The 27,026-nt window shown below is 42.9% G+C and overlaps 1 protein-coding gene across 1 annotated transcript in view; it reads left to right on the top strand.

Moving 5' to 3' along the window:
* Positions 1-27,026, top strand: part of EVA1A (eva-1 homolog A (C. elegans)) — a 211,094-nt gene that overhangs the window by 47,765 nt on the left and 136,303 nt on the right. Inside the window, exons 2-3 of the mRNA XM_010584275.1 lie at positions 11,885-12,099; positions 24,237-24,360. Of these exons, the coding sequence (XP_010582577.1) occupies positions 11,885-12,099; positions 24,237-24,360 (339 nt within the window). The remainder of the gene's footprint in view (positions 1-11,884; positions 12,100-24,236; positions 24,361-27,026) is intronic.

A 27,026-nucleotide genomic window follows, 5' to 3' on the forward strand; every position in this document is an offset into this window, starting at 1 on the left:
AAATCAGTGAGAGAGACTACAACCTGATTGGAAATATTTTCCTGTAGGAGAACTTTTCCCTGCCAAGATGATATTTGCACATGTAAGTCACGCTGTATTATTTCATGCAAGGTAACAGGATTTTAGATCTGCTCCCTAGTATCACAGGAGTTGTTCAACATTTTGACCTGCCAGTTGAAATCTACTTTTTTCAGGGATGTGTAGGTCACTCTGAGAGCCCCAGAGCTGGCCTCTGGCACTGTGTGTGAAGCGCTCACATCTGCTTGTGATGGCTTTAGCAGCAGCCCCTGCAGGGTTATGCACTTTGCCTTCACTCCTGCTGTTTGCCCTAGTCTAAACAAAGCTGCCATCTCTCTGTACTCATAATCTTGTCAGAATAAGTTCTCCCGAATAGGCAGAAACCTGTTTATTTAGCGCTGGTGTTTTTTAGCCCTGGTCAGATTGTCATGGCTTAGTTCTTGATTTGCTTAAAGAGTTGGTCAGTGCACATAAAAACTTGTCTGTCACTTGTGTGGTCAAATAACTGTTTTCTTTGTCCCAGTGTGATATGCTGTGCAAAAGCTTTCTCTTAATTTGGGTGGTAACAGGATACTTCCCTGTCACTCCCAGTAAAGCTGTGGGCAAAGGCCAGGCTGCTTTTAGGCACTACTTCTGCTGTAGCTCTGCAGAGGTGCATGGTTATAACAAAGCTGATGTATATTTCCCTTGCTGCATGTTTCTAATACAGAAGCAACCCCTTCCCCATGTGTTTGCAATAGTGAAAATATGTTTTGGTCAAACTGGACAGTCCCCAACCTTCCCAGGTTGGTGCTCTGTCTCTCACTGTCATGCTACATAGGGACACGAAGGAGCTGTCACAGACCTTACCAAAGACCTGATATACAGCAGGTGCTTTCATGACAGATGCCAAATATTTCCTCTTTCCAGAGAAGATTTGGGACTGAATTTTCTTTGATATGTGGTAAACCCGTGCTTTCAAAATACTGGAGGAAAACCCAAAAGGTGCATTATTTGGGCATGAGGGTGCACCAGAAGACTGCTGTCGGGCATTGTGCTCACCAGCATTGACTTCTCTGTGGGTGATATGGCTAAGGAGGGCCCAAGAAGGGATTTGATGGAGATAAAGAGGTGCCTTGCAGAGGCTTATAGGGTGCTTCTCCCCTGGGAGTGGAGAAAGTGTGACAGCGATTGTTTGCAGACTGACCACACAAGCTATGAAGTGCAAATGCTATGCTATGCTATGCTGTTCTATATCATGGGTTAGGTGGAGGTGGACTGAGATGTTCATCACCATAAAATGTTCTTGGCCTCTTGAATATGTAGGGAGACATTCAGTAAGCTCAGAGCATGTCCTGAGGGAGGTGCATGAATCCAGCTCCTGACTCCTTTCCCTGTTACATAAGATTAAAATCGCTTTAGCGACACATGATTAAGTTGGTCCCTGGCCCTTAAGAAATGGCACAAATTTGATTTCAGCCATTTTAGTGACTGGACCAGAAGGTGCAGAAGGGCTGTCAGTCTCTTGGCATAAGACCCAGTGATGCTTGTAGGAAAGGTTGAGCATCAGCATGCCATGGGAGCAGGCTGAATGTGGGGACAGATCCTGTTTGAGCTCTTAAAACTTGTGGCAGGCAGTGCTGCCTATGGTTGCAGGAAGACATCAAGCTTTGGGATTGTTTTTTCTTAGCTAGGATCTTTCCATTTGGATGCTAGATTGTAATGATGTTGATTTGCATGGTCAAATTTGTTTTCCGTAAGAATTGTCACAGGAAGGGGTAGGATCAAAAGGACTTTATTGTGGAACTGAAAGTCAAAATGACCACCACTAAAACTTGTCTACATGGGGAAGTTTACCAGCAAAGGTGCATTGGTAGTTATGCAAGTGTGTCCTCATGTGACTACGTTTACTACGGAAAATTACATGGGTATCATTATGGCAGCCTAATTATATCACTGTAGTTCTGCTGTGAAAAATCTCTGGTATATAAGCCATCTAGAGAAAAACTGTCCTCTCAATAAAATAACCTGTTATAACTTAATGTATAAGAGCTACATGACCCCCAGTGGTGTGAGCTCTTGATCACTACTTAGAATGTAATAGCAAGGCCACAGTGAGTAGTGCTGTGATTTATTTGTGTGATGACTGTGTTTTGGCAAGGACTTGGTTGAGAGCCAAGGAGAAAGAGCCAATTGAAGCTGCTCAGGAAGTGTCACTTATGTAGTTCCTTCAGCTATAAAGTGATGACCTTAACACTAACTGCAGCTGTACCTCTAGAATGAAATAGCGCCTAGCTTGTCTATAGTGCGTGGAATTGACCTTTGTGGGCTGTAAGAAGTATACACTAAATCTCTCTGAAAATTACAGCTCTCATTCTCTGAGTACTGAACAAATCCTGTAAGGCTTCCCAAGGTGACCTGGTAATTGTCTTTAGGTTATGCTATAAGATATATTTTATAAATATGATTGTGCTATGTGCAATATACTTCATATAATTGACACATAATACATACTAATGCATGCTAAGTTATACTTTTTACGATTAGAGTAAGACATTAATATTTATAATGCTGTAACACTAACATTAATTATATAATGTATTAATATTTATAATGCTATAACACTATTTTAACAAAGTGTTCTAAGAAATTTAGCACTGCAAAAAATGAACACCACAGTTATAGTGGGGTTCAGGCTTCTCCTGCAACTTAAACTAGGTAAAATATTCTGCAAAGTTGTTTGTTTGGTTTTTTTTTTTAGCATGTGTCTCTGTGCGTGTGTGCATGTCTGCATATAAATACATTATATATATACACATATGTACACACACACATGGAATTTTTAGTGGGAAGTGTTCGGAGTTGCCAAATCTGGTAGCCTGATAGAGGCAAGTGAGCAGCAGCCCTGTGTTCCCAGGTGCAGGCAGCAGTGATGCTGAGCTGTCTAAGGCTGCTCAGATCAACACAGGGAGAAACACTCAGCATTCACACAAACACAAACAGCACCAGTGGCCTCATCCTGTTCCCTTCTCTCGTTGATCAGGATGAAAGCCTGTGAGTAGAAAATATGCATGCATACATGCAGTGTGGATCCCTCAGTAACTGGCCTTAGGCAGTCCATGCAATAGCTGGCTCATGGGTCCTCTCATCTCCAGTGGCCTCACACACAGACGTGTGCCTGCAGATGGGTCTCTCAGTTGACTCCCTGACCTCTGGTCTTCCCATGGGTGGCCTGGACCTCCTGGTCTCTCCTGTAGCCAACTCAGAGGCTGTCTGGTCTCTCCAGTATCTGACCTACACTTGTGGATGCTTTCATACCTGGATCCCAAAGCTCTTATTCTACATGCCAGCTAGTCCAGCTTGATAGTCACCGGTGATCACAGATGGACATACATAACCCACACAAAATGCACACCCTCACTTCCTCCGGTTGCTGGCAGGACACACACGGACCCTCTGACCTGTGGTCCCACTCTGGTTGCTGTCACTGAGACCCCCATACACACACATGCACACAGATCAATGGAAGAGGCTTTGATCTGAAATAGGGGAGCAGGAATAAACAGCTGGAGAGAGGGCTGCAGGTTGGTGAAGTCTTGGTGCAGCTTCTTCCAGCCAAATTCTCTGTACTGTCAAGTTTCCTTCAACATCGTGGCTGTCTGCAACCATACAGCTAGTGAAACAAATTTTAAAAAAATTCCTTAATCCAGAGGAACTGGATGGTCAACCCCTTGAATTACAGGTCATGATACTGGTGTAAGATTCTAACAGAAACCCTGACAAACTGGAGGGAGTCCAGTGGAGGGCCAGTATGGTAGTTTGGGGTTGGAGCACATGGCATAGGAGGGGAGGCTAGCGAAGAGAAGGCTGAGGGGATATCCAGATGCTTCCTTCTGCTTCCTAAAAATAGTTATAAATAAACCAAAGCTAGGCTCCTCTCAGAGGTGCAAAATAAAAAGGCAAGAGGCAACAGACATGAGTTGTGACAGGGGAAATTCTGAGCACTTATTTGAAAAAAATTTTAATCAGAAGGTTGGTGAAGCACTGGCATGGGTATTTCAGAGGCTGGGGAATCCCTGTCCTTGGCAGTCCTGAGCAAGGGCTGAACAAGGTGCTCAGCAGCTTGATCTCACTTTGATATTGGCCCTACTCTGAGCAGCAGTTTGGACTAGATGAACTCCAGGAGGCCCATCCAGGCTAAATTTCCCTGATTCTAGAAAGATAAACTTAAAAAAAAAGGGTAATTTTTAAACTCTGTTCATTTGCCTTTTCAAAATGCAAAAGATCAGGAAAAAAATAAGCTCCATAGCCATAAGCGCTTTAAAAACTTATCTTAGAAAAAAGTAAGTTCTCAAGAAACCATAGACTTATGGGACGTTCAAAGAAAATGATGAAAATGATGTTCAAATAGCAAACAAGATTTTTTGTATTGAATTTTTAGAGCAATTCTTTAAATTTCTAGACCCAAAGTCCTTGCAGTTGGAGTTGCTTATTAAATTCTCCAGAGTTATTCCAACACTCTGTGCTTGGGCTGTAGTGTTTTATTAAATTCTAGAGGAGTTTACAGTTAGGAAATTTAAGGGAATAATTAGCCATAATCCTCAGTAGTATCTGAGTTAGATTCAAGCCTGCAGAGTTGAAACCCACCATGTTTTTATTCCTGTCACCCCTAGCCTTCAGCAGTTCAATTTCCACTACCTTCTCATCCTTACACAAACCCAGGAGACCTATGAAATACTGTTCAGAATTTAGAAAACGTTACCTTGTTTAGCCTTGAAATGCTGGCACTCAGCTGCAGTTCTAAATTCACTCTTGTTTCAAAGACATTTTTCTAAGTTAACACTGGATACTGTTTGGAGCCACAACTGTGGTACAGAAGATCAGATAGTGGGCAAGGAACTGTTGACTTAAAAATATTTTCCTAAGTATGCTTACAAGATGTTCAAGTTTTTCCAGTGCTGTATGGTATCTGAAGGGTGAAAGGGTTGGGGAGTAGCTGAAGTGAAAGTAAATCTCTCTGTAGAAGGTTTGTAATAGCAAGTTTTAATCTCCAGCATTAGTAACAAAGCATAACAAACGCTACTTGTCTGTACTAGGCTGCTCTGTGATTTGAGAGAGCTGCTTTTACTACTGCAACCACAGGATTATCAGTAATGCCTGGTATGAAATGCATTCATTGAGTTACTTGCTCTGGCTTCAAGCCTTGCCTGGGGTCACATTTCAGCCCTGTTTGCCTATCCTCGTAGCGTGTTATTCTATTCCACAGGCTTAGCACTGTTTCTGTGAGATGTTATGAGTATTGGTGTTCTGCGTATAAAGAATAAGCTGAAATTCTGAAGTCCATAGCCTATCTGAAAAATAGTGTGGTACAGGGGTAGTCTGAGCTTCAGAAAGTATCTGATTAAGGTCTCTCCTGGAAGAATGTTCTGTTTCACATTCAGAGTTTCAAAAACATCTGCAAGGAAGCTGAGGAAACTAGAAAAGAATAACAGTAGATACTGAAAAAACAATACAGGTTTGGAAAATAAGAGGATTAAAAATAAAAGAATCTGTGTCAACCAGGAACAAGGCAATGTTTTGTTCACCAACACAGTTAATTGCACTGACTTCATGTGTTTCAGGTAATGGGAAATGGCTTATTTCTAAGTATAATGTTCTTTTTTCATTATGTTGATTTTTCTCTATAATATGTATACACGTCTATATTTGTAACAACAAAAGCTCAGAATGGGATGTTTTAAGAAGACATTACTATAGCTTAGATAGAGCTCAATGCAGATATTAATGAAGCTCTGGCTTGATTTATGTGTAGTAGTTCGTTAACCGTTAAAATACTTTTGAGTTTCCTTGTAATTTATTAGAAGTTTCAGATCATATCCAAACTGTAGAAAGAGGTAGTTTTATTGTGATTCTCTCTGTTTCTCCAGCACACACCCACAGAGATGTTTCCTGGTGAAAGATGAAATTTGGCTTCTGATGACTGGCGAGCTGGTGTGTTGCTCTGTGCCTTGTCAAGCAAAACTAGAACTGTATTTAGTGGAAGTAGGAGAAGAGGGCTTACTGCTTTTAGACAACAATAGTTAAATAGGATATATGAACGAGTGTTTGCATACTCTACTATTATCCTACATCTGGATGGGATGGAAGCTCTTGCATCATCTGTGCTTTTGTGGACCACTCCATCAGTTGCTTTGGTTTCAAAAAGGCAGGGTTGTAGCTCTATGAGAGTAAGTAAATGACGATGTTTAGATTTACAGTACCTGTAAAATGATAATATTCTGTATGAAACTGTTATTTTTCTCTAGTCCACATGTGTGTTAAGGGTTAGAACTGGCTGTTGGATGAGAACTGAGCAACAGTTCCCTGGAGAGGCAATGGTGAAAATGGTTCTTGGGAACTGTGGTTGCTAGGTGGGTGTGCTGGTTTGGGCTGGGATAGAGTTAATTTTCTTCACAGTAGCTAGTATGGGGCTTTGTTTTGGATTTGTGCTGAAAACAGTGTTGATAACACAGGGATGTTTCCGTTCCTGCTGAGCAGTGCTCACACAGAGTCGAGGCCTTTTCTGCTCCTCACCCCACCCCACCAGTGAGGAGGCTGGGGGGTCACAAGGAGCTGGGAGGGGACACAGCTGGGACAGCTGACCCCACCTGGCCAAAGGGGTATCCCAGACCATAGGACGTCATGCTCAGCATATAAAGCTGGGGGAAGAAGAAGGAAGTGGGGGGGGATGTTCGGAGCAATGGCGTTTGTCTTCCCAAGTCACCGTTAGGCGTGATGGAGCCCTGCTCTCCTGGAGATGGCTGAACACCTGCCTGCCCATGGGAAGTGGGGAATGAATTCCTTGTTTGGCTTTGCTTGCGTGTGCAGCTTTTGCTTTACCTGTTAAACTGTCTTTATCTCAACCCACAAGTTTTCTCATTTTTACTCTTCTGATTCTCTCCCTCATCCCACCAGGGGGGAGTGATTGAGTGGCTGTGTGGGGCTTAGTTGCTGGCTGGGGTTAAACCACGACAGTGGGATAGAGTTACAGTCAGCATTAAGCGCTGTGTTTGGTAAGTAGTAGAGAGTAATTGCTGATGACTGATAGGCGTCAAACTCTGGACTTTGGAAAAATAAATTGCAAGTGGTGTTTGAAAGGAACACTTCCTTCTTGTTAGAGGGAAAAAATGATCTAATGATCTATCGTTTTTGTGATGCACTACTTTTGGTTGTTTATTCTGTCTTCGGAGTGTAAATCCCTGCTTTGGTAGTGACATTGGTCTTTTGAATTGAGTTGATGTTTAGCACTTGACTTCTATACATTGATTTAATTTGGGAGTATGAATGCCCACCAGCAAAGATTCCATGTCCTCAACACAATCCTCAAAAAAAGAGAAGTACTAAACCCAAAGGATTCTAAGATTGTTATTTTTAATCCCAGATTTTCAAAATATGTAGCATTTAGAAAAGTTTTGGAGGGCTTAATGCTTTAGATTTCTTTTATGCTTTTACCATGCTTTCAAGTGAAATATATATTTTTAAAGAAAAGGTCAAATTACCACCTACTCTAACATTGTCTTCCCTAGATAGGCTAATAAGTGAACCACCAAAAAATTTCCTGATAAAATGATGAGAATTTATGTCACTTCCACTCCAAGATGAACCATGACAAAATAGAGTAGATTTGACTGGGGCAGTACAGCTAGGATGTTTTCCTCAAATAATTGCTTGCCTTCGGTTCCTGGATCTGACAATGGTGATTTCACATCCCAGAATTTGAGGGTGAAAAAAGGAGTGACAAATGTCTTTGGCCGTCTTTAATAACAGCCTGCCTTATCTTTTTTTGGAGTGGACACTTGTAAGGCTGTAGCTTATATCCCAGATAATAATGCAGAGAAATATACTCAATGGGGAGTGATAAAATAATTTGATAATATGTTCAACATCTCAGTTTCTTGACTGACATATTCTGTGGTCTATGAACAGCTGATTGGTGATCTGCTGTATCATTGTACTAAACTAAAATAGTTTCTTGCAGCCATCCAAAAGAGATTGTTTCATGCTTGCCAGGAAAGAGTCAGAGAGTTCTGTAAGCTATTCCTTGTATACTTATGAAGTGGTTCTTACCTTGGTATACAAGTGCCATCGAAGTCCTCAAACACCTGCCATTGGCTACATGTTTGTGCATTTCATTCGATAAAGAGCATCCCCGTAGTTCCCTCCCTGGTACCACATGTAGTGCTAAAAAAGGTCATTGGAGACTTGCTACTGAAAATTCAGCAAGGATGCCGAAAACAATTCAGATTTTGGGTTACTGGACCGTGAAAAAATGGGTAACAAAATGCCAACACTTTCAAAAGGACTACCAATGAACATAGTGCAAATTTGGCACACTTAAAGAGTTAAAAAAAAAAAGTGCACTAATTCTCTACAGCCACTTTTGCTCTTTGAAGAACATCATGTTATCCCTGATCATGCCCCTGCCTAATCCAATATCTTCTCTCTGACAGTGGTCAGTGCCAGATGTTTTAGACATTGTGCTTTATTTATTATTAGCCAGTCACCATCAAAGCATTCAATCCCTTCAATATCTTGAGCTTGAACGAACTCAAGCTATTTTGAGATTGCTGATGGAAGACGAGAGGGAGGAATTGTTTCAACAAGCGATCTGCACTAATTGCAGGGGTTGAAACCTTCCCTGATCCTGAATTAGTAATATGAAAGGCATGCTCTAAGATGGCTGTTCTGACAGAATAATTGAATATTCAGAGGAGCCAGTAGAGTCTTGACTGCACTTTGGTTGTATTTCTCTGGCTCCCTAATAGGTCAGCCTCAGGGAAAAGTCCTAATGCACTGGAGTAACAGTGTGGAAAGTGGGGTTTAATGTTTTGTGTTATATTCTGGTTTTGTTTGTAGTTTGCTTTTCCTGATGTCCATCTTGTATGGTTGCCTTACTTTTGAGGGAGAAGAGCTGATCTGACTCCAGGACTAGGTGTACAGCATCACACAAAGCATGTATTCTACTTACTGGGAAAGGAGATGCACTCCAGTAGTTCATTTTATCCCCAGAGCGCTTCCTTGAACAAGTGAGATAAAGGCACTAAATTAAACACTGCTGTTCCCTGATTTGATGCAGTCCTATCACTTACTCTAATTATTGGGGCTGTGTCTCAGCCTTTCTCTTATAAGCAAATGCTGCCCTGGGGACTTGGAAATTAATATGTTGATTTGAGTAAATATCTATTTGGCACACACCTTGAGGCACTGTAGCAACAGAACTGCTAAATAAGAGCTACAGGCTAAAATTTAGAGAAATCAGAGAATACAGCCCTCATAGTGGCAGCTTGAATGGTGAAGCTAAATTACCATGGGTTGGTTATCTCTAAGAACAATGATTATAGTTGTTTTAGGCACTTCAGAATTTGTTCAGACCAGTATTCTTTCACACAGCTCCTGAGCTAGGTTTCAGTGTTGGTATGGAAGAAGAACTAGTCCCAGTCAAAGCTCTGGATGTAGGCCGTACTATTTTGGAGAGTAAGAAGAAGTTGCTAGGTATGGCCTTAGGGACAGAGAAGTGGCCCTAGGAGTGTTTAAGTTAGTGGAGTAAATATACCCTACGGATGTGTCTACAAGGATAGCTAGAGCTGATGTTGAATTATTCTGAGCAAGCCACATGAATTCTCTCAAATCACATGAGTTGTGCTTCCCTGTGTGTATTGTCACGTCTTGGAGGACAGGATGATGAACATGAGGAAGCAGTGCACCTTGCAGTAGTGAAGGCTGACTGCATACCAAGCTGGCCCCTCAGTACAGCAAAGATGTTGAGGATCTGGAGAGAGTCCCTTTGGCTGCCAAGAAGGCAAGGGTACTGGAACATATGATAAATAATAAGAGACTGAGGGACCTGGTCTGTTCATCTAGCAGAAGTAAAGAATAAGGAGAATGGGCTATAATTACTGTTTTACACTACCTAAAGGTATAGAGGAGATGGAACCAGTCTTTTCTCTGAAATGTACAATAAAAGAACCAGAGGGAGCAAAAAAAAGTCATAACATGAGAAATTCCAATTGCATGTAATGAAAAAATTTTTCACTGAGAAAGTTGTTAAGCATTGGCACAGGTTGCCCAGGGAGGTTGTGGAGGCCCCATCCTTGGAGATATTCAGAACTAGGCAAGGCCCTGGGAAACCTGGTCTAAGCTGGCCCTGCTTTGAGCAGAAGGTTGGACTAGATGACCTGCAGAGGTACCAGCCTAAATTGTTCTATGATTATGGGCCAGCAAGAGAATAATCACAGCCATTTTTAAAAAACAAGTCCAAGATATACCTCAGGTGCCCTTTAAGGAATTTGTCCAGGGATTACTTGTTTCTCTCAACGGTTTTGTCTTTTCTCTCTACCTCTTAAGAAACGACTACCAGCAGCAATCCTACAATGCCCTGTCCCTGTCTTCCTCTACCTCTTAAGAAAAGGTGGAGGAAGACGGGGACAGGGCATTGTGGGTTTGCTGCTGAAAGACTTGTGTGGGTCACCAGTAGTGGGAAGGGGACTTCCAAACTCATTACAGAGAGGAAGTTTGTAGGGTGGAATGGGACCATGGCTGATGCTGACATGGGTCATGCTATAGAGTTCCTTGCACAGACGTCTCCATATCAGCACCACAGTGGTGTCTCCTCATGCGTGAGTGTGGCAAAGTCAGGATTTGTTTGGCAGTTGCCATGGCAACCTGACTGTAATCAGCCCTTTTAACTTGGTGTAACTTTTATGAGGCTTTGATCCCGGGCTTTATTCTTGTTAACAACTTTATTATTATGGATAATGTCATCCTCTAACAAACAAGGAGAGATTTGGTTCTGCATACCATTTTCCTTCTAAAAAGATTGAAACTTTGCAGAATTGGAGAGAAAGCAAAGCTTTTGTGTCAAAGGCCTAGAACAGAAGGGGCAACCAGAAGAATTAAAACGGTGTATTGTGAAGGGAGCTCAAAGGTGTGACTGCTGTGTCATGATGGAATAGGACCTCATACAACTAACTGTAATCCCAACTTTCCCCTTAGTGGCTCTGTGTCTGGGCCTTTCTTGCCCATGATCGTAAGTTCACAGGAAAAGTGAGGTTGGAAGGGACTTCAGTTCTCTAGTCTAAGCTCCTGCTCAAAACAGGGTCAACTAGAAGGTCAGGCCAGGTTGCTCAGGGCTTTATCCAGCAAGGTCTTGAAAACCTCCAAGGATGTAGACTGCACAATTTCTCTGGGCAACCTGCTCCACTGCTTGACTGCCCTCACAGTGAAAAAGTTGCTCCATATACCTGGTCTGAAACTCTGTTGTTCCATCTTGCACCTGTTATTTCTCATTCTCCTACCATGCACCATTGTGAAGAGCGGCTCCATCTCCTTGATAACCTCCGTGTAGATACTGGCAGGCTACTATTAAGTTTCCTGCAAAGCTGTCTCTTCTCCAGGCTGAACAAGCCATTTCTTACAGGGCAAGTGCTCCAGCTCTCAACCATCTCAGTGGCCCTCTGTTGAACTCACTCCAGTTTATTGAAGTCTGTCTTGTATTAGCGGGCCAAAAATTGCATGCGGTACCTAGAGGTGGTCTAAATGATGAGTCTGGCTCAGCTGCATCTCCTGTAAACTTGACAGATACGCCAATGTAAATAAGGGGTGTGATTGGACTAAGAGTTTGGAGCACCTGAATATTGCTTCCACTGAGGATACATAACACGGCTGGAGGACAAATCACCAAGCCACCCCCCACGTCACTGTCTCTCTCCTTTGCACATGTGTGAGATGACTAATAAAATCTGCATCCCTCATTGCTTGTTAATTGTGTATTTGTTAGACTGCACTGCTGTAAATCACCTAAATATTAACTACCTTTCACTAATGATGGTTTTTGTCATGGTTTTTGCAGGTTACATATCACAAGTACTAAAGAATTACACTGATCATGCCTGTGATGGAGAATATGTCTCCCTGAGGTGTCCTCACAGAACCACCATCAGCATCCAGTCTTCTTTTTATGGCCGAATTGTACCAAGTCATCAGATGTGTCCTTCTCGCTATCCCCACTCGTATGCAACTTTAATTAAAGAAGATGTTGCCTGTTCAGTTGGCACTTCCCTTCAGGTATTGCATGTTAAACTGGATCTGTTAACTTTGGACTTCATCTTTCCTTGGCCAGGCAGCAGCTTTCTGTGCTGGTGCTGCATAGACCTGTATTAAGCAGTGCTACCCAGCATGGGAGCACTGACATCTCACACAGCTCAGTGGGTAATTCATCTTTGTAGTTTAGACAGGACTGAGTTAGATTTTGCTGATGAATTTCTTAATTTTGCTGCAACTCTAGTCAGTAGCAGTTCAGGAATGTGGTTGAAACAGAATTACACTGCAAGACCACGTTATGTTTGACTGCATTCAAAGATCTTTTTTTTTTTTATAGTTTTCTTTCCCAATGGTTAGCTTTTTCAACACATTCAGAAGTTGCTGTGGCATTCTTTTTACTTCAGAACTGATCCTGTTTCAAGAGGCTTTTACTTTGGTAACTTGAAACCCAGAGAGAATCCTTCGTTTTACTTCTTCTGACTCATTTGGCTTTTAGGCCACTGAAAGTGATCATACATCACTTAAACTTGTAATGTCCCAAGCATCAGTAGTTAATCAATCAGCTCTGTCCATTTGTGTAGGGGATGTTGACTATATGTATCCTCCCAAGAGCACATGTGATGTCAGCAAATCAAAGGATTATTTGGAAGGTGCCAGTGTTACTCAACTGTCAGTAGGAACAACTAAAATTACAAACATGAGCTGGCTGATGTTGAGAGGAATGGGGTCTGCTCCTGGATATTGAAGTAAGCACAAGTCTTTCCAAGTGCAGGATTTGCAACTGTGAAAACTTTTGGCCAAAGATCTCAAGCATCCACTGTGTTTATGGCTATGAATCAATAATAACTTGTAATAAAAATTTATAGCAGAACTAGATTAATGAACCTACAGGGCTAGTGAATAATTTCTTTTATAATTTGGCTAAAGGCCAGAGTTTCCCACATCACTTCTCACTCTTGCGTCCAGGGTTTTTAAGAGGAATTTATAGCATTATTTTTTTTTTATGATATGAGTGCTTTGGCTTCCAAATGTGAGTGGTAAATTCTCAAGAAATTGCACAGGGTTGATGTTTACCTGTAGTGTAACCCTTAAGCTGAGAGATTTGCAGTTGCCCTCATAACACTTCCACTGCACAACAAATGACTGAGTTGTAGTATGGGAGGACACGGTCCTTATCAGTGGAAGGTTTTCCCAGATATGATAATGAAAGTTCATAATACAACAGACAAGAGGCAGTTGTGTTGTTTAGGGCGGGAGAACATGGACTGAAGACTTTGGCAGAGGCTAGCCTTCCCTTCTTCCTTTTATTGATTTACTGCAAAATTTACTTGAAACATTTCATTTCCCAGTGGGAATTGATAGCTATGTGCGTAGCCTCATCCCTTGTGGGCGAGTGGCCCACTTAAGGCATCTGAAAGAACTTGAGAATAGGGAATATGTAGCCTTCGGCTTTCCATGCCATGGTTTTATGTGCAGGAGGGATTTAAAAGAAATCCATACCTGCCTGACTTAGCTCCTTATGTCCTCAGAGCTGTTACCCATGAGCTTTGCCTCCAACACTTACACTGCTTGTAATTACAGCTCCCCTATTTATCAGAGCGAGAATTATGTTCTCTGTAGGTAGTCTTGCAGCAGATCTCTTGTACAGTATGTTTGTTACGTGACTGAGAACAGAACACTCCACCCATTTTGGGGGATGCAGATGTCCTAGGGAAGTAGCTGACATTCTCTGTTCTGCCACAAATTTCTTGAGGGACCTTGGGCAAGTTCCTGAGTCTTTTTGGAGGAGATCTGCAGTGCCTCTTTGGTGCCCCCGAATGTGCCTTTGATACCTCAATGTGCTGTGCTTGGCCAGGGTAGGTTGAGTCTGAATGCCAGAGATGAATCTTGTCTTCTTTCTCAGTCCTGGTGGGGGTGAGGCCTCTCTGAAGGGTAAGCCAGAAACTCCATAAGCTGAATGGCAAGCTGCCTGCAGCTTGCTGGTAGGAAATGCATGTATATAGGAAAATTGGAAAGCTGTAGACAAGGAAATTTTGTGTATTTTTGTGGTTTTGAAACTCAGCTATATGGCTGCTATAGGAAGAACCAATTGTGTGTATATTCTGATTGTCAGTAATTTAAAAAGTCAGCCAAACCAAACTGTTCAAAATTAAGTATATAAAATCACTGTGTCTAATCAAACCCATGACTGTATAAACTTGCTGCTTCTCTGGAGAGTGGCCTGGAGGGAGTGTAAGGGGCACTTATTAATACTGTTCCTTGCAAACACTACCTGTGAATAACAGTTAATTCCCATTTTGAAGCTCTCTCCCTTGCAAATGTCCAGTTCATTGTTTCTATGTTAAAAGGGGGAAACAAAGGGTTATTACACTGAGACAACCACCCTAATCCAGCCTTATGTGGTTGGCTGCCAGGATCCCTTGCTTTACTCACTTGTTTTTGCTTGAAATGAAATGCAGACCATTTGGGAGAGCGTGTCCGAGACATTAAGGCAGTGACCCCAAACTACACATTTCTGTTGTTCTAACACCGTAATGTCAGATTCAGTGGGAGATTACCAAACGCACAAAGAACTTGGACATTCGGACTGGGATTTCAGTTTTGATGTGGTTGGTCTCTTGTTAACTTTTAGATCACAAGTCACATGAATATGGAGAGATCAGAACAACAAAATAAAGTTGTGTTGAAAGCCAGACATTTGCTCTTTAAATAGCTCCCCCCGCTCTCCCCACTTCACTCAGTTTAACAGGGGAGCCCAGAGTTAGCACAAGTCACATGAGATATATGGCAGGAAGGAAAGAGCGATTTGTGCTGTATTCATGAAGCATCTTTGAGATATTTTGAAGATGAAAATGTAGAAAATTCCCACTCATCCTTTAATAATAGAAGCTAATTTGGGGGACTAGTGCTGTTAATTAACAGTCTGGTCTGGTATTATCTCTTCTGTACTTTCCTTGTGGTGTCCTGCAGAGGGTATTCCTGACTGTGAAGTAATGAGAGCAATGTCCTTGTCCCAGCCAGGAGGTGTGGATGGGGGACAGAGAAGAGGAACCCGTGGAGCCTTGATGGCTCTGGTAAAAGGGAGCTATGCAGTGCAAACTGTCCTGCCTTGGCAGAGGAGGTCTGTGAGGAGGAGCTTGATGGTGCCTGAACCATCCTTTTTCTTGCTTGTAGGTCAGGAAGAGCAGCTGCCAGGACCAAAACCTATTCAGCTTTCACCCAGAAAAGTAAATCCTTGAATACTAAGGGTCATTAAAGCATATTGAAATAATGTCATTTTCAGTAGGTAAGAGGGTGTTTACCCACACTGCATAATTTATGCAGAGAGCTGAGTTGTATGCCCACTAGAAAGTCTGTGTCAAAGCAAGGTCATGCAAAGAGGTTAGTTTGGGTCCTGAAGAGCAGAGCTGTGTTAGCATGGTCCTCTGTGTGTTGGTGTCTTTATGATGACCTGTAACTCCCACTTACCTTTACCCCTTTGGAGCAATTGTGCAGGTGCAGTTGGTCTGAGCATGCAACCTAACAATTTTGAGAGCTTGAAGATTTTTGTTAGGTCTGTGCATTGTGCTTTCACAGTGGCGGTTTTCTCTTGCTCTGTCCCATGTCACCCAGATAGGGTTGGTCAAGCCTATTTTTAATCCACCCAATGTCTGATTTTTTTAGTGTAAGTATATGGAGGAGAAGCTAAATTACATTTCTGCACAGCAGGGGGTGACACGGGAACATCTGGAGACACCTTTTATTCCAAGGAGATCTGCTGGGGACCATCCTCATCTGCTTTAGCTGTGGTTCTCTCACCTGTCACACTACTGCATACATTTGCATTTCCCTGCCATGGGGACATCTCATGAGAACTTGCCTCTGGGGAAATAAGGAAGCTGATAAACAGATACAGCAGCAGTGTATGTTTATTCAGATGAACAAACAAATGCTGGCACAGAGGACAAAGGAGAAATAGGAGTGTTAAGTGTTCTGTATTGCCTAATGATAAGTGCCTCCTGATAAGTGAATCCCGTTAAGTTTAGTAAGAAACATAGTCAATCCTAGCCAAGCTCACAATGCCCAACTTGTGCCTGCAAAAATACATGGAGGCACATTTCTATTTGAAGGAAGCTGCTGAGCTGAAGAGGAAGAGGTTTGGAGTAGTTTGTTTATAAAGCTTTCCGCAGCTGCTAATTCCTGGATCAGTATTCCTGATGTCACTAGTTTTTAGCAATAAACCACTCAAGGTCTCTATGGAAGAATGTTTAATGGTTGGCCTAAAATTATTACTTATTACCAGAAAACTAGATTATACTTTACAGCAGATTACCTGCAATATTCTCATTTTGGTAAATTGACAGAAAAGTAAAACCACAGCTTATTTGGAGGGAAAACAGAAAGCCCTGGAGCAAAGCTTGTTTAGAATGAAAATAGAAAGCCCTGGAGAGGCACTTATCCATTGTGTTTCTGCTCCCAGATATTTATAAAAGACATTGTAGGCTAACTTTTGTCTTCATATATGCACGTACTGAAATCAGCATGAAACCACTTCAGAGGGCAATGTTTTACTGTGTGACTTGTTTTCCCCAAAAGGAGCTGTGCTTAGAAGGTGCTCTGGAGCCCAGTCATGCCTCTCCTCAGAAAGATTAACTAGTTTGGGGAGGGAGAGTAGGCATGGCCTGTGGCCTGGGTCTCTTTCAACACTCAACGGGACAACCAGGCGTTGGTGACAAGAATCACTAGTGCTGCTGATGTGGTATTTCCTTTTGTCCTTTAAGTGAGATATAGGACACCTTTGCTGCCACCTCTCCCGCTGTCGCTCCAGCATCGGTACAGAAGGGAGCAGATTCCTTGCATGCTAACAACAAGATTGCCTGAGCCTTTCTTCCCCCCCTTCTTATTTGCACCTACCAGGAAGGTTTCTGTGATAGAAAGCAAAAGGGAGCTGACCTCTTTGGTGAAAGATGAGATAAACTTTCCAGTAGCTGCATGACTCTCAAAGCATGGGCCAGCTGTTGGTCACAAAATGATGGGGCTGGAAGGTGGGTCTGTGTGTTACTGTTTCTGAAGAGGGTTTTATTTTCCCCAAATATTCTAGATTAACACTGTGGTAGAGTAAAATACAAAGTAGAAGGAAATGATCCAACTGCTCTAGCTTTCTTGGTAGGCCAGGGAGAGTGGCTACTGCCATGCTTAGTCACAGGATATTGCATGGTCCCACTGATGTAACAGCGTTAAGTGGCCTCAACAGGAATGAGAAAGGGCCCTTTCTCATGACTCTGAACATCTATAAGATTATGATGGTCGAGGGTAAAGAGGGAGGAAAATGATAGAAAGGAAGAATATGGGTCATCAGTACCACTGGGAGGAGAACCCACTGTTTTGTCATACTGCTTATTAGAAGATCTCCACGGTTTACAAACAGTTTGAACAAGGAAGGTTTCAGTCTCAGAATGTCACTGAATTAAAGAGCAGTTCTGGCAACTCTTCGTCAGGCTACATTAATTACTTTGCAGAGCATGGTGAGCAGCGAGCTCAGGGTCCAGAAGAGGTTACTGCAGTGCCGAAGTTGCTCTTAAAAATCACAGAACCAGTGCAGCTTCATTCATGAATCTTGCCCAGGCTGAAATATAACTCTCTGGCAAGCAGTTCCCCCAGCTAATTATTTGCAAGTAGAAGAACTGCTTGATGCAGAGGTCATAGATAATCTCTAAATTGCTGTATCTTTGAAATATTTGGCTTGACTGAAATAGCTCATCAGAGCAGTGTGATTATGTACCGCAGAAGAGGAGACACTAGAGGCAGAGGTGGCCGGTGCAGGCTGTCTCCCTGATGAGGCAAGACTGCTCCCTGGGATGTAAGCCTCCTAATGCTTTGTTTACTCTAAATTTAAACTTTCCAAGTCATGGGGCTTCCATCATTGCCACTAAGACCTTGCTTGACAGTGTAATGGTTTGCTCTCAATGATTTTTTTTCCACTTTGTGTTTTAACCTTTCCCTTTCTTTAATCCCATGGCTTTTGGTTATGCATCCTTTTGTATTTCTTCAGCCTAGACCTCCTCTCCCTTTGAAGTTGACCCTGCATACAGATTAAGTTTCCTACTGTTAGGAAACGTAGGTAATGGTTAATTAGGTGATATTTGTAATGCAGCTTTTATCGGGTCCTTCTATTTGCTGAGCATGTTCCTGCTTTTGTGAATCACTGTCTCTGGGCTCTTTCAAGGTGTCGTGGTTTAACCCCAGCCAGCAACTAAGCACCACGCAGACACTAGCTCACTTGCCCCCCACCTAGTGGGATGGGGGAGAGAATTGGAAAAAAAGTAAAACTCGTGGGTTGAGATGAAGACACTTTAATAGGACAGGAAGGAAGAAATGAATAATGATAATGATAATAATAATATGACAATAATAATAATAAAAGAACTGGAACATACAAAACAAGTGATGCACAACACAATTGCTCGCCATTCACCGACTGATGCCCAGTTAGTTCCTGAGCAGCCATCTGCCTTCCCCAGCCAACTCCCCCCAGTTTATATACTGGGCATGACTTCACATGGTATGGAATATTCCTTTGGCCAGTTTGGGTCAGCTGCCCTGGCTGTGTTCCCTCCCAACTTCTTGTGCCCCTCCAGCCTTCTTGCTGGCTGGGCATCAGAAGCTGAAAAATCCTTGACTTTAGACTAAACACTACTTAGCAACAACTGGAAACATCAGTGTGTTATCAACATTCTTCTCATACTGAATCCAAAACATAACACTATACCAGCTACTAGAAAGAAAATTAACTCTGTCCCAGCCAAATTCAGGACACAAGGCTCTGCCAGAGGAGCTCTGGTGAATCTTGCTGTTGTGTTTTAACATTCCAGCCCACTGCTGCCTGCCCTACTGGTGGTTATTACTCCCATAGCAGAGCTGGTGAAAGGGACTGTGTGCCCGGTTTTCAGCTCTTTATTTCAAAGTCTGGTGTGTTAATGTGAGTCACCAAACATGTGGGCATGGTTCCCTCCTGCTGACTCTGCTGTGAGCATTGCAAGGTCCATGAGAGAGTGATAAGAGACAGCTAGTAGAGTACTAAAACCTGCCATAGATCAGTGGTTAGGATTCAGGGGCTTTGATCTCTTGTTCATGCGATGCACAGATTGAATGCGGCAATTTGGGCAAAGCTACATTACTTTCTAGGGGACGAGGCTGGGAAAGTTGCTTGATGAAGCCATAGGCAGGTAACCTGTATCTCATGAACATGAATTTCACTTTCTCATGTCATCTGTCCTTCCCTGTTTCTGATTCTTGGAAAAACTTGCTCCATGGTCTTTGGTAATTTGTGTGAATGAATAGAGATAAACTCACAATCCTCACATAATTGGAAAAAGGACCTGTAAATAAGTTTGCAACTTGAAAGTACTAAGTTTACAGTGCGTTTTAAACTAATACCAACATTCAAGGGTATAGAAAAGAGTATCAAAATTCAAACGAAATGTGACATGAAGCCATTATAAATGCATTGTGCTGTGCATTTGTAGGGAGAATTCATGCTGCCTTGTTTGTTGTATTTAATTCTTCCCATTGCAAAACTCATGGAGGTGCACCAATATAAGTGTTGGTGTAACTCCACCACAATGACTATACCTGGACTCAATTTGACCTAAAAATGCTTGATCGTATTTTTTTAAATTACTGGTATCTTCTTGTGTAAAATTCTTAGTACAAATCTCTGCCCATCTTCATTCAACCGCACACAGCTCTGATCCATTCATGCCGTTTGCTCTCTGAGTTATTCTCCTCAGCAACATACAATTTGGGAAATTATTTAGTGGGGTTCCTCTGTGTAATTTCATGCCTGACTGACGTGCCCTGCAGTCGTCCTTATGTTCCTTTGATGATGGAGGCTGTACAGAGAGCAGCCCTGTGGCAAAATCCTAGTTCCCTTTGAGTTTCACCATTGGCTTCTATGGGTCCAAAGTTTCACCCTAAGTGTGTTGAATTGATGAACTACTACAAGGGACTAAGAACTGAGATAGATAAGTTTAATTGCCTTGGGTGTTAAGCTCAGTTGTGGTTTATTTTAAGCGTGCAGGGGAAGCGCATCTTGAAGAGTGATTTGAAGAGACAGAATAAAAATGAATGCACCCTTGGGAATGGCTGAGGACAGCCTTCTTGCAGAGCTCGCATCCAGTTCCAGATTTAAAAGTTTGTTATCTAATGAGCACGAGCAATTACTTAGCTAATGAGCACAACAACATGAGCACGAGAAATGTGTTTCATCTGCAATGCCTACTAGAAAGACATGGTTTTGAGCTTGAGGCTGCCCTTGCTTTAAGATTCGGGTCACTGCAGTGAGATTAATCCAGCGCATAAATCACAGGGGTTAGATTTTGTTTTACTTGAATTCACATTTCTTGCTCTCTTATCTCCTCTAAATCTTGCAGCTTCTTAGCTCAATCATGAACCAGAGAATGGAATGGGTTTAAACAGCCACAACTTCCCTCCTGAGCACTGGCTGTCAGCCTTCAGGCTTGATTTACCACTGGAACGCAATTATAAAATGGCACAACGCAATTAATGTGTCTTCCCTCCCCTTTCATGCCAGACAGGAATTCCTCCTCCACCTTCTTCAGTTGGAGTGATTTTTATAATATAATCTAATCCAATGCGACTTTATTTTGCCTTAGTCAGTGGTCTACCAGATGGCAATGACATAAACAGCTGATTATATATCCCAGTTAGGGATGGTTCTGCGTGTCTACTACTATTTCTGTGCAAGTTCAGGTTGTTTGTGGGCCTCTTTTTGTTTGGTTTTGTGTTTGTGTTTTCCCACCTTTACAGCTGACATTGACAGCCAGAAAAACAAGGCAAGTGTAGAATGAATTGCCTAATTTTTTCCAGCCATTAAGCAAAAGCCACGTGAGCTCAGGACGTTCCCTCACTACCAAGTAAACTCACAGCCTTCCTGGTGTCAATCTAGCGGATCATCTGCAAAGAGTTCAGAAATGACACTTGACATCTGCCAGAGCTCTGATACTGCCTAGAAGTATGATTTTTGAGAGTAAGACCAGAAAGCCAAAGTCTTGGTTTGTAAGGGCCCCTGTAAATGCCAGATGCACTGGATGTGCAGGGGAAGTGTACCTGTAGTGGGTCATCTTGTCATATGTGTTCTGTAGAGTTGCTGTGTTGCACAGTGTTTAAGAAGATGCCGGTATATAGCACATACTGATGTAAGCAGTGGGGAAGAAGATTTCTGTGGCAAAGATAGGTAAAAATTGTATGTGCAAGTTTTTAAGTTAACGTTAGGGCTGGTTCAGCATCTTTGTTATTTTTAATCAAGAACATGACACAGTCAACCATTGCTAATTTTCTTTGCATTTTTCCTCATGTATTTCACTGAGCATTGAACATATTTTTTTTATTTTACTCTTTATGGGTGTATTTCATTATGCCTAATACTTTGCTGAAACAGTCTGCAGGAAATCAGAAATGTTAATGTTTTTTTATATTTTCAGGAAAATCGTTGCCCTTCAGGGGGAGGCACATTAGAATTAAGTGAATGAAAAGTAAATATTGATTTCTCTCCCCCCCATGAAATAACTTCTCAGAGTCATGGCTATTATCAAATTAATTTGAAACTGTAGCTAAACACTAAAACCAATTAGTAAAAGGCATATTCAGCCTCAAGAACTCTTCCCTTTTTCTGCAGTCTCACAATGGCGCAGATGACTTTTGCTCCTTAATTTAGGTACAAACTTCTCCCTAGGGCTCTGTGTTACTTTGCATACTGCAGGAAGTAAACTCAGGAGGTTTTACTTATGTGGAATAAACGGAGTAAGCAAGAGCTGCCAAGAGTTAGAGCAGAGCAAGACAAAGTGGCAATATGTTACGGCTGCCCATGTTTGTGGTTCTCTGAGGTTGGTAAGTAATTGCCTTCGCTCCTGGTGCTGAGCCTAAGGGCAGGTGAACAAGTGCTGCTTAGGCATGGAAGCTGAGGTTTTCGAAGAGGCTTCATGTTGGCCTAACCCAGTCTCTGCTGAAACCCAGGGTGGTTTTCCCACTGGTTTTAATAGCACCTATTATGCAGTGCTGAAGGCTTTTGAAAATCCCACCCATCTGCTATGAACAGGTTTGTTGACCAACAACCCAAGTCTGCTGCCTCTGAGGGGAGAAAGCTTCCCTTGTGGGAAAGAAAACATTTGGGGTGCTGCTTCTTTCCCTGCTCCATATTCTTAGCACTGCTCGGGCATAAACACAGCCATGGCTGTCCAGTACCAGCAAATCCTTTCGGGTCCGCAGTGATTTGGAGAGGATTTCTCTCCGTATGTGAAGCACTCAAGGGTTGTGCCAGTTGTTCTTTGCCTTTTGAGATCAAAAGAGGTATCTGTGTAGAGGCCTCACTTAAATTCCTTTGCAACTCATTGGATTTTGCATTAAATTAAATTTCACATGCTGAGTGAGCAGTCAACCCTTATGAGCCTAAAGGAAAGAATATGCTGTTTCTATGCATTTTAACGTGACGGTCAAATTGGGGCTAATGCTCCCAGGCACCACCTTCAGTGTTCACCTTTCAGCCTTTCCATCCTAAGCTCTGTATTTTGAAACGAGATGACTGCATTTTATTACCTTTGTAAGTGGAAAACAACAGTATATGTTCTCTGCTCACTAGAAAAGGCCTGAACTGTCTTGGTTTGAACTTTAAAATAAAGGTCAGACTTGAGGCAGGCACAAATTCTTGCATGTGTCAGCCCAAAAGGTGAAAGCTTTAGGAAGTTATGAGCAACCGCAAATGAAGCAGTTTCAGATTGCACTCGAAACTGGAACAGCTGTTGTTCCTGGTGTTCAGAGGGTGACTTTCAGAGTTTTAATGCTAAAGATTATATAAGTTACGTTCAGGGAGAACTCAAAAATAGAGAGTAGTCACTGAGGCAGAGAGAAAATTGGTTTGGATGGTGCGTGGTAGAAAAGGAACAGCCTTTATGTTAATGGCATGGGGATAAGATTGTGGGAAAGCCCAGATGTCGTGGTGGGTGTAAGAAAAGGGAACAGGGAGAAGACAAAAGAGACCAGGGGAGTCTAGGGGAATTTCTGAGAAAGGATTTTCCAGCGCCTCCTTGCAAGTGAAAATTAATTGTTTTGGGACTGGAATTCACAGCTCTGTATCGCAGGGACTTAGCGAGGTTGGTGGATTACCTCGCTCTGTGGTCTCAAAATGCTCTGACAGGTTCATGTGTGTCAGGCAAACATTATGGTAATTTTAGTGCTTTAAGGGCTCTACAGGAGTACATAAATACCACCTAAGCCATCCAGCTGAATTTAAAACTTAATTACTGCCCCACTTAATAATATTCTCCCCCCACTACTGCTTTAGAGGATCATAGGGTTAAAAGAAATCATTAATCTTCCTTAATGAAGCTATTTTCTAGCAGGAGACAGAATGTCTTGCCCCTGTGGATTCTGAGATGGAGTTTTTATGAGTGTTATGAATGGGGAAGTGGGGAGCAAGCGCTAGAGGAAAAGCAGTGCAGAAAAGGGCATAGGACCCAAAATGCCGGCAGTGGGAGGACCCCCCGACTCGCAGGCCCTTGCTGAGTTTAGCTAAAAGGAATGCAATAGTCATGGGGGAAGAGGAGTGAGCCCTATTAAAAACAGACTGAGTTGGCTGTATAACAGTGTTCCCACCACAACTACTAATTATTGGAATACCAGTAATTGCCAAAGCTTTTATATAACCGAGACAAGCTCTCTTGAAAACTGTGATTGAAATTGTGCATCTCAAGAGAAATCTAAAGCAGAATGGTGGTGGCAGAGTTTGGGTCTCTGGTTTTAACTGTCAAGGCTGATCCATGTCCTCAAAGCTGCTTTTCCTGGGACAGTACTGCCTTATAGTACAATTAAATTGCATGCAAACGTTTCAAAATCTCCGTGACCGTCCCAGTGCAAATCCCTCCTTTTGCATGCATGAAAGAGAAAGACATGCCCCTTAAAACAGTGCAAGGTTTAGTCCTCTCCTAGTCCACGGCTCCTGCGGTACCCGCTGCATTGAGCCCCATTGCCTGCCTCGTGCCAGCGCCAGTTGAGGAGGCAACGATGGCCTTTGCTGTTCTCCAGCTTGTCTCTGTTTGACGATCCCCTCGGTGGAGATACTGAAGTGCTTTTGTCTCTCTGTTTCTTGTGTGCATTCCTGGCTGCAGAAGATGCTGGACGAGTGCCAGGACAGGCGGAGCTGCCAGTTTCTCGTCAATAACCGGCTGTTTGGTGCAGATCCATGCCCTGGAACCGGCAAGTACCTCATTGTATGGTACAAGTGCAGGCCAAGTAAGTATCTCGCTATCGAATCTGTTTGCTCTGGTGAGACCAAAGCATTTTCATCCTTAATGCTCATCAGAGAGGCCTCCTAGGACTCTTTGTCCCCTTCTACCTTTATTTTCGGCGTAACATAACCCCCTGGGTGCGGAGCATTTCCCCTCTCCGCCTCGCTTGCTGCCTTGCTGGGATGCTACTGCCCCATCTCCTTCCTCCTCGCCGGCAGCCCAAGTTGCAGATTGTTTTTGCAGGTGCCAGCGAAAGCCTTTGCCAATGCTGAGCTCACGCTGTCGGCGGTGGGTGGGCTGCTTCTGCTCCCATCTGCAGCTGCCCTCCTGTCCCGGGGGGCTAGTGGGACTTGTCCCCGCTCTGCCTGCCCCTCCAGAGGGAGCGGGAGCTCTTTGGGTAGGCAAAGACTTCAGACCTGGGTGCCTAAGGCAGGCACTGAAGATGGTGCTGCAACGGGAAGCTCACCTGCCCACGCCGTGCCATAAGCCAGTTTTTAATGGCTTCCAGATCAGGCTGGGAAGTGTTAACCTGTGTTTTGCGTGATCTCATTAGCTGTGTTTAAATTAAATGGGGCTGGCGCCTGGATACTGGGGAGTGCAATCATGCATGCTGCAGAGGAGTGAGCCTGGTGCGGCTTTGGCCCAGGACAACCAACACCCTCTTGGCCAATTCCTGGCCCCACTGGGGTAGTCAGCACAGCCTGGGCTCTGTGCTCCATCAGAGCTTTGGAAACAGACACTAGTTTGGAGATGGATAGGGTTTGATGGTGGCCAAACTGTGCCAACTGATTTCAGCTTGAGAACAGGACCTGACTCTTATTTGAATTAATAGTCTGGACGTGGCATATCAGACCATCCTAATCCCAAACTCTTTAGATGACATAACCAACATGGTTCCAGCATCACATCAGCAAAATTTTGGGGGAAAAATTAAAAAAAAAGTTTGCACAGGGAAGAAAAACATCTGATTTCAGAAAAGGTTTGCAACAAAAGCAGAAATATTCAGACTCTGTCAGCAGCACAGAAGATGACTTTTTGCCCCAGCATGCAGAGACCTGTGCTAATGAAGTGCAGGGATCTGGCAAGATCTGTGAGGAATTCAAGTGAAAAGGAGGTAACGAAGCACCTGCATCTGTTGTGGGGTTTTCACGAGTGGTTGTAACTTCCCTTGTTGGGTGAGAAGTGCATCTCTGAGAGGGGGGTGATTAGCTGGGTGTTCTGACAGATCCTCCTGAACCTGCAGGTTTTGCATCAAAGCTTGCTTGAAAAATCTAACTATTGAGGCCTGTGCTGAACTTCTGAAGGTACTTGAGGATCCCATCTGTGCATAAATATTTATGGCTTGGCATTCTTTGCTAATTACAGATATGCTAGAAAAGAAGAAGTTTGCATGTGTGCTGGGTAGGTGATTATCCTGAAAGAGAGCAGGGGAAGCTGCTTGAAAACATTTCCCCAAGACATTTTTCAGGCAGCTCCAACTTTGCAGGGTGAAACAGGGTAACCTGACACAAATTGTTGTTTCTTAGTCACTGGGCAAACTTTTAATGAGAACCCACTGGATTAATAGCAAGATTTGAAATATGTGAGGATTAGCTTTGCACAGAGATACCAGGACATGGTCAACTTTTCCTTGATGATTCAAAATGTTAATTTTGAGTCTCGCAAATGGAATCTCATGCTTGTGTGAGTTTGATAAGCCTTTCCATCTTTCTGTAGGGAGAAGTTTAATGGGGGGACTGAAGAAAGATGGATCCATAGAATGCAAAATGCAGGACCATGATGAATTTTGGTGGGCTTTTTGGGTTATTGAGTATTTGAGTATTGTTTATGAGCTGTAAATGAATATATGTTTAAGAGCTAATTCCAAAAGCTGTGGTCCTATGAAGTGTTGACCTGCTCCAGAAAGTCTGAGCATACATAATTATAACTGAAGAGCACCAGAGAGTCCTTGTCGAGGGCTCACTGCCTGGCACATGGTTCAATCCATAACTTTATCAAAAGACAAATGCAAATTTTGGGTTCTGTTCCTGAATTTGTCCTTCTTAACAGTAGACATGACAGAATTACTTTAATAAGAAGCTATTTAAGGTCTGAATTGTCCTCTAGAGACATCTATTTCTTTCCTTTGCTTACTGAGGGAGCCTGATGTGACCATGCTACTGAAGTAGGTGCCTTGGTTAAGTGCCTACCTAGATAGAATGAATTCCTGTATATGAGTATGAGAGGCGCTTTGGGAAGTGGCCTGCATAGTTTGGACAGGACATCTTTAACATAAAATAAGGATACCCAAGCCTTCCCACTCTCAGAGTCATGCTGGAGCCTTAAAAGGCCCCTGACTAGAGGTAGTTATCTAAAAAGAAAGACTTCCTTGAAAGAAAGCAAAACTGAAGTCAGTGGCATTTACTTGTACCTTTGCTGAAGAATAACTAGATGGTGCAGTCATCCCCTCCAGCCACTGTCACTGCAGTTATGCCTCTCTGACATTACGTTGCATTTGAAATCTAGTGGTTTCGATGCTCGCTGGCTGTATGGGGTTCACTCACAAGGCAAGGTGCTATTTTGGTTTCTCATGGGCAGAATTTCAAGGAGATGGAGGACAGTAAATCATGTTGAAACTGAAAGGCCCAGATTTTCCAAATGGTGGGGCTCTGGGGAGCAGGGTAATGGGGA

The sequence above is a fragment of the Haliaeetus leucocephalus genome, unplaced genomic scaffold (genome assembly GCF_000737465.1).
Source record: "Haliaeetus leucocephalus isolate CR32 unplaced genomic scaffold, Haliaeetus_leucocephalus-4.0 Scaffold964, whole genome shotgun sequence".
Classification (NCBI taxonomy): Eukaryota; Metazoa; Chordata; class Aves; order Accipitriformes; family Accipitridae; genus Haliaeetus; species Haliaeetus leucocephalus.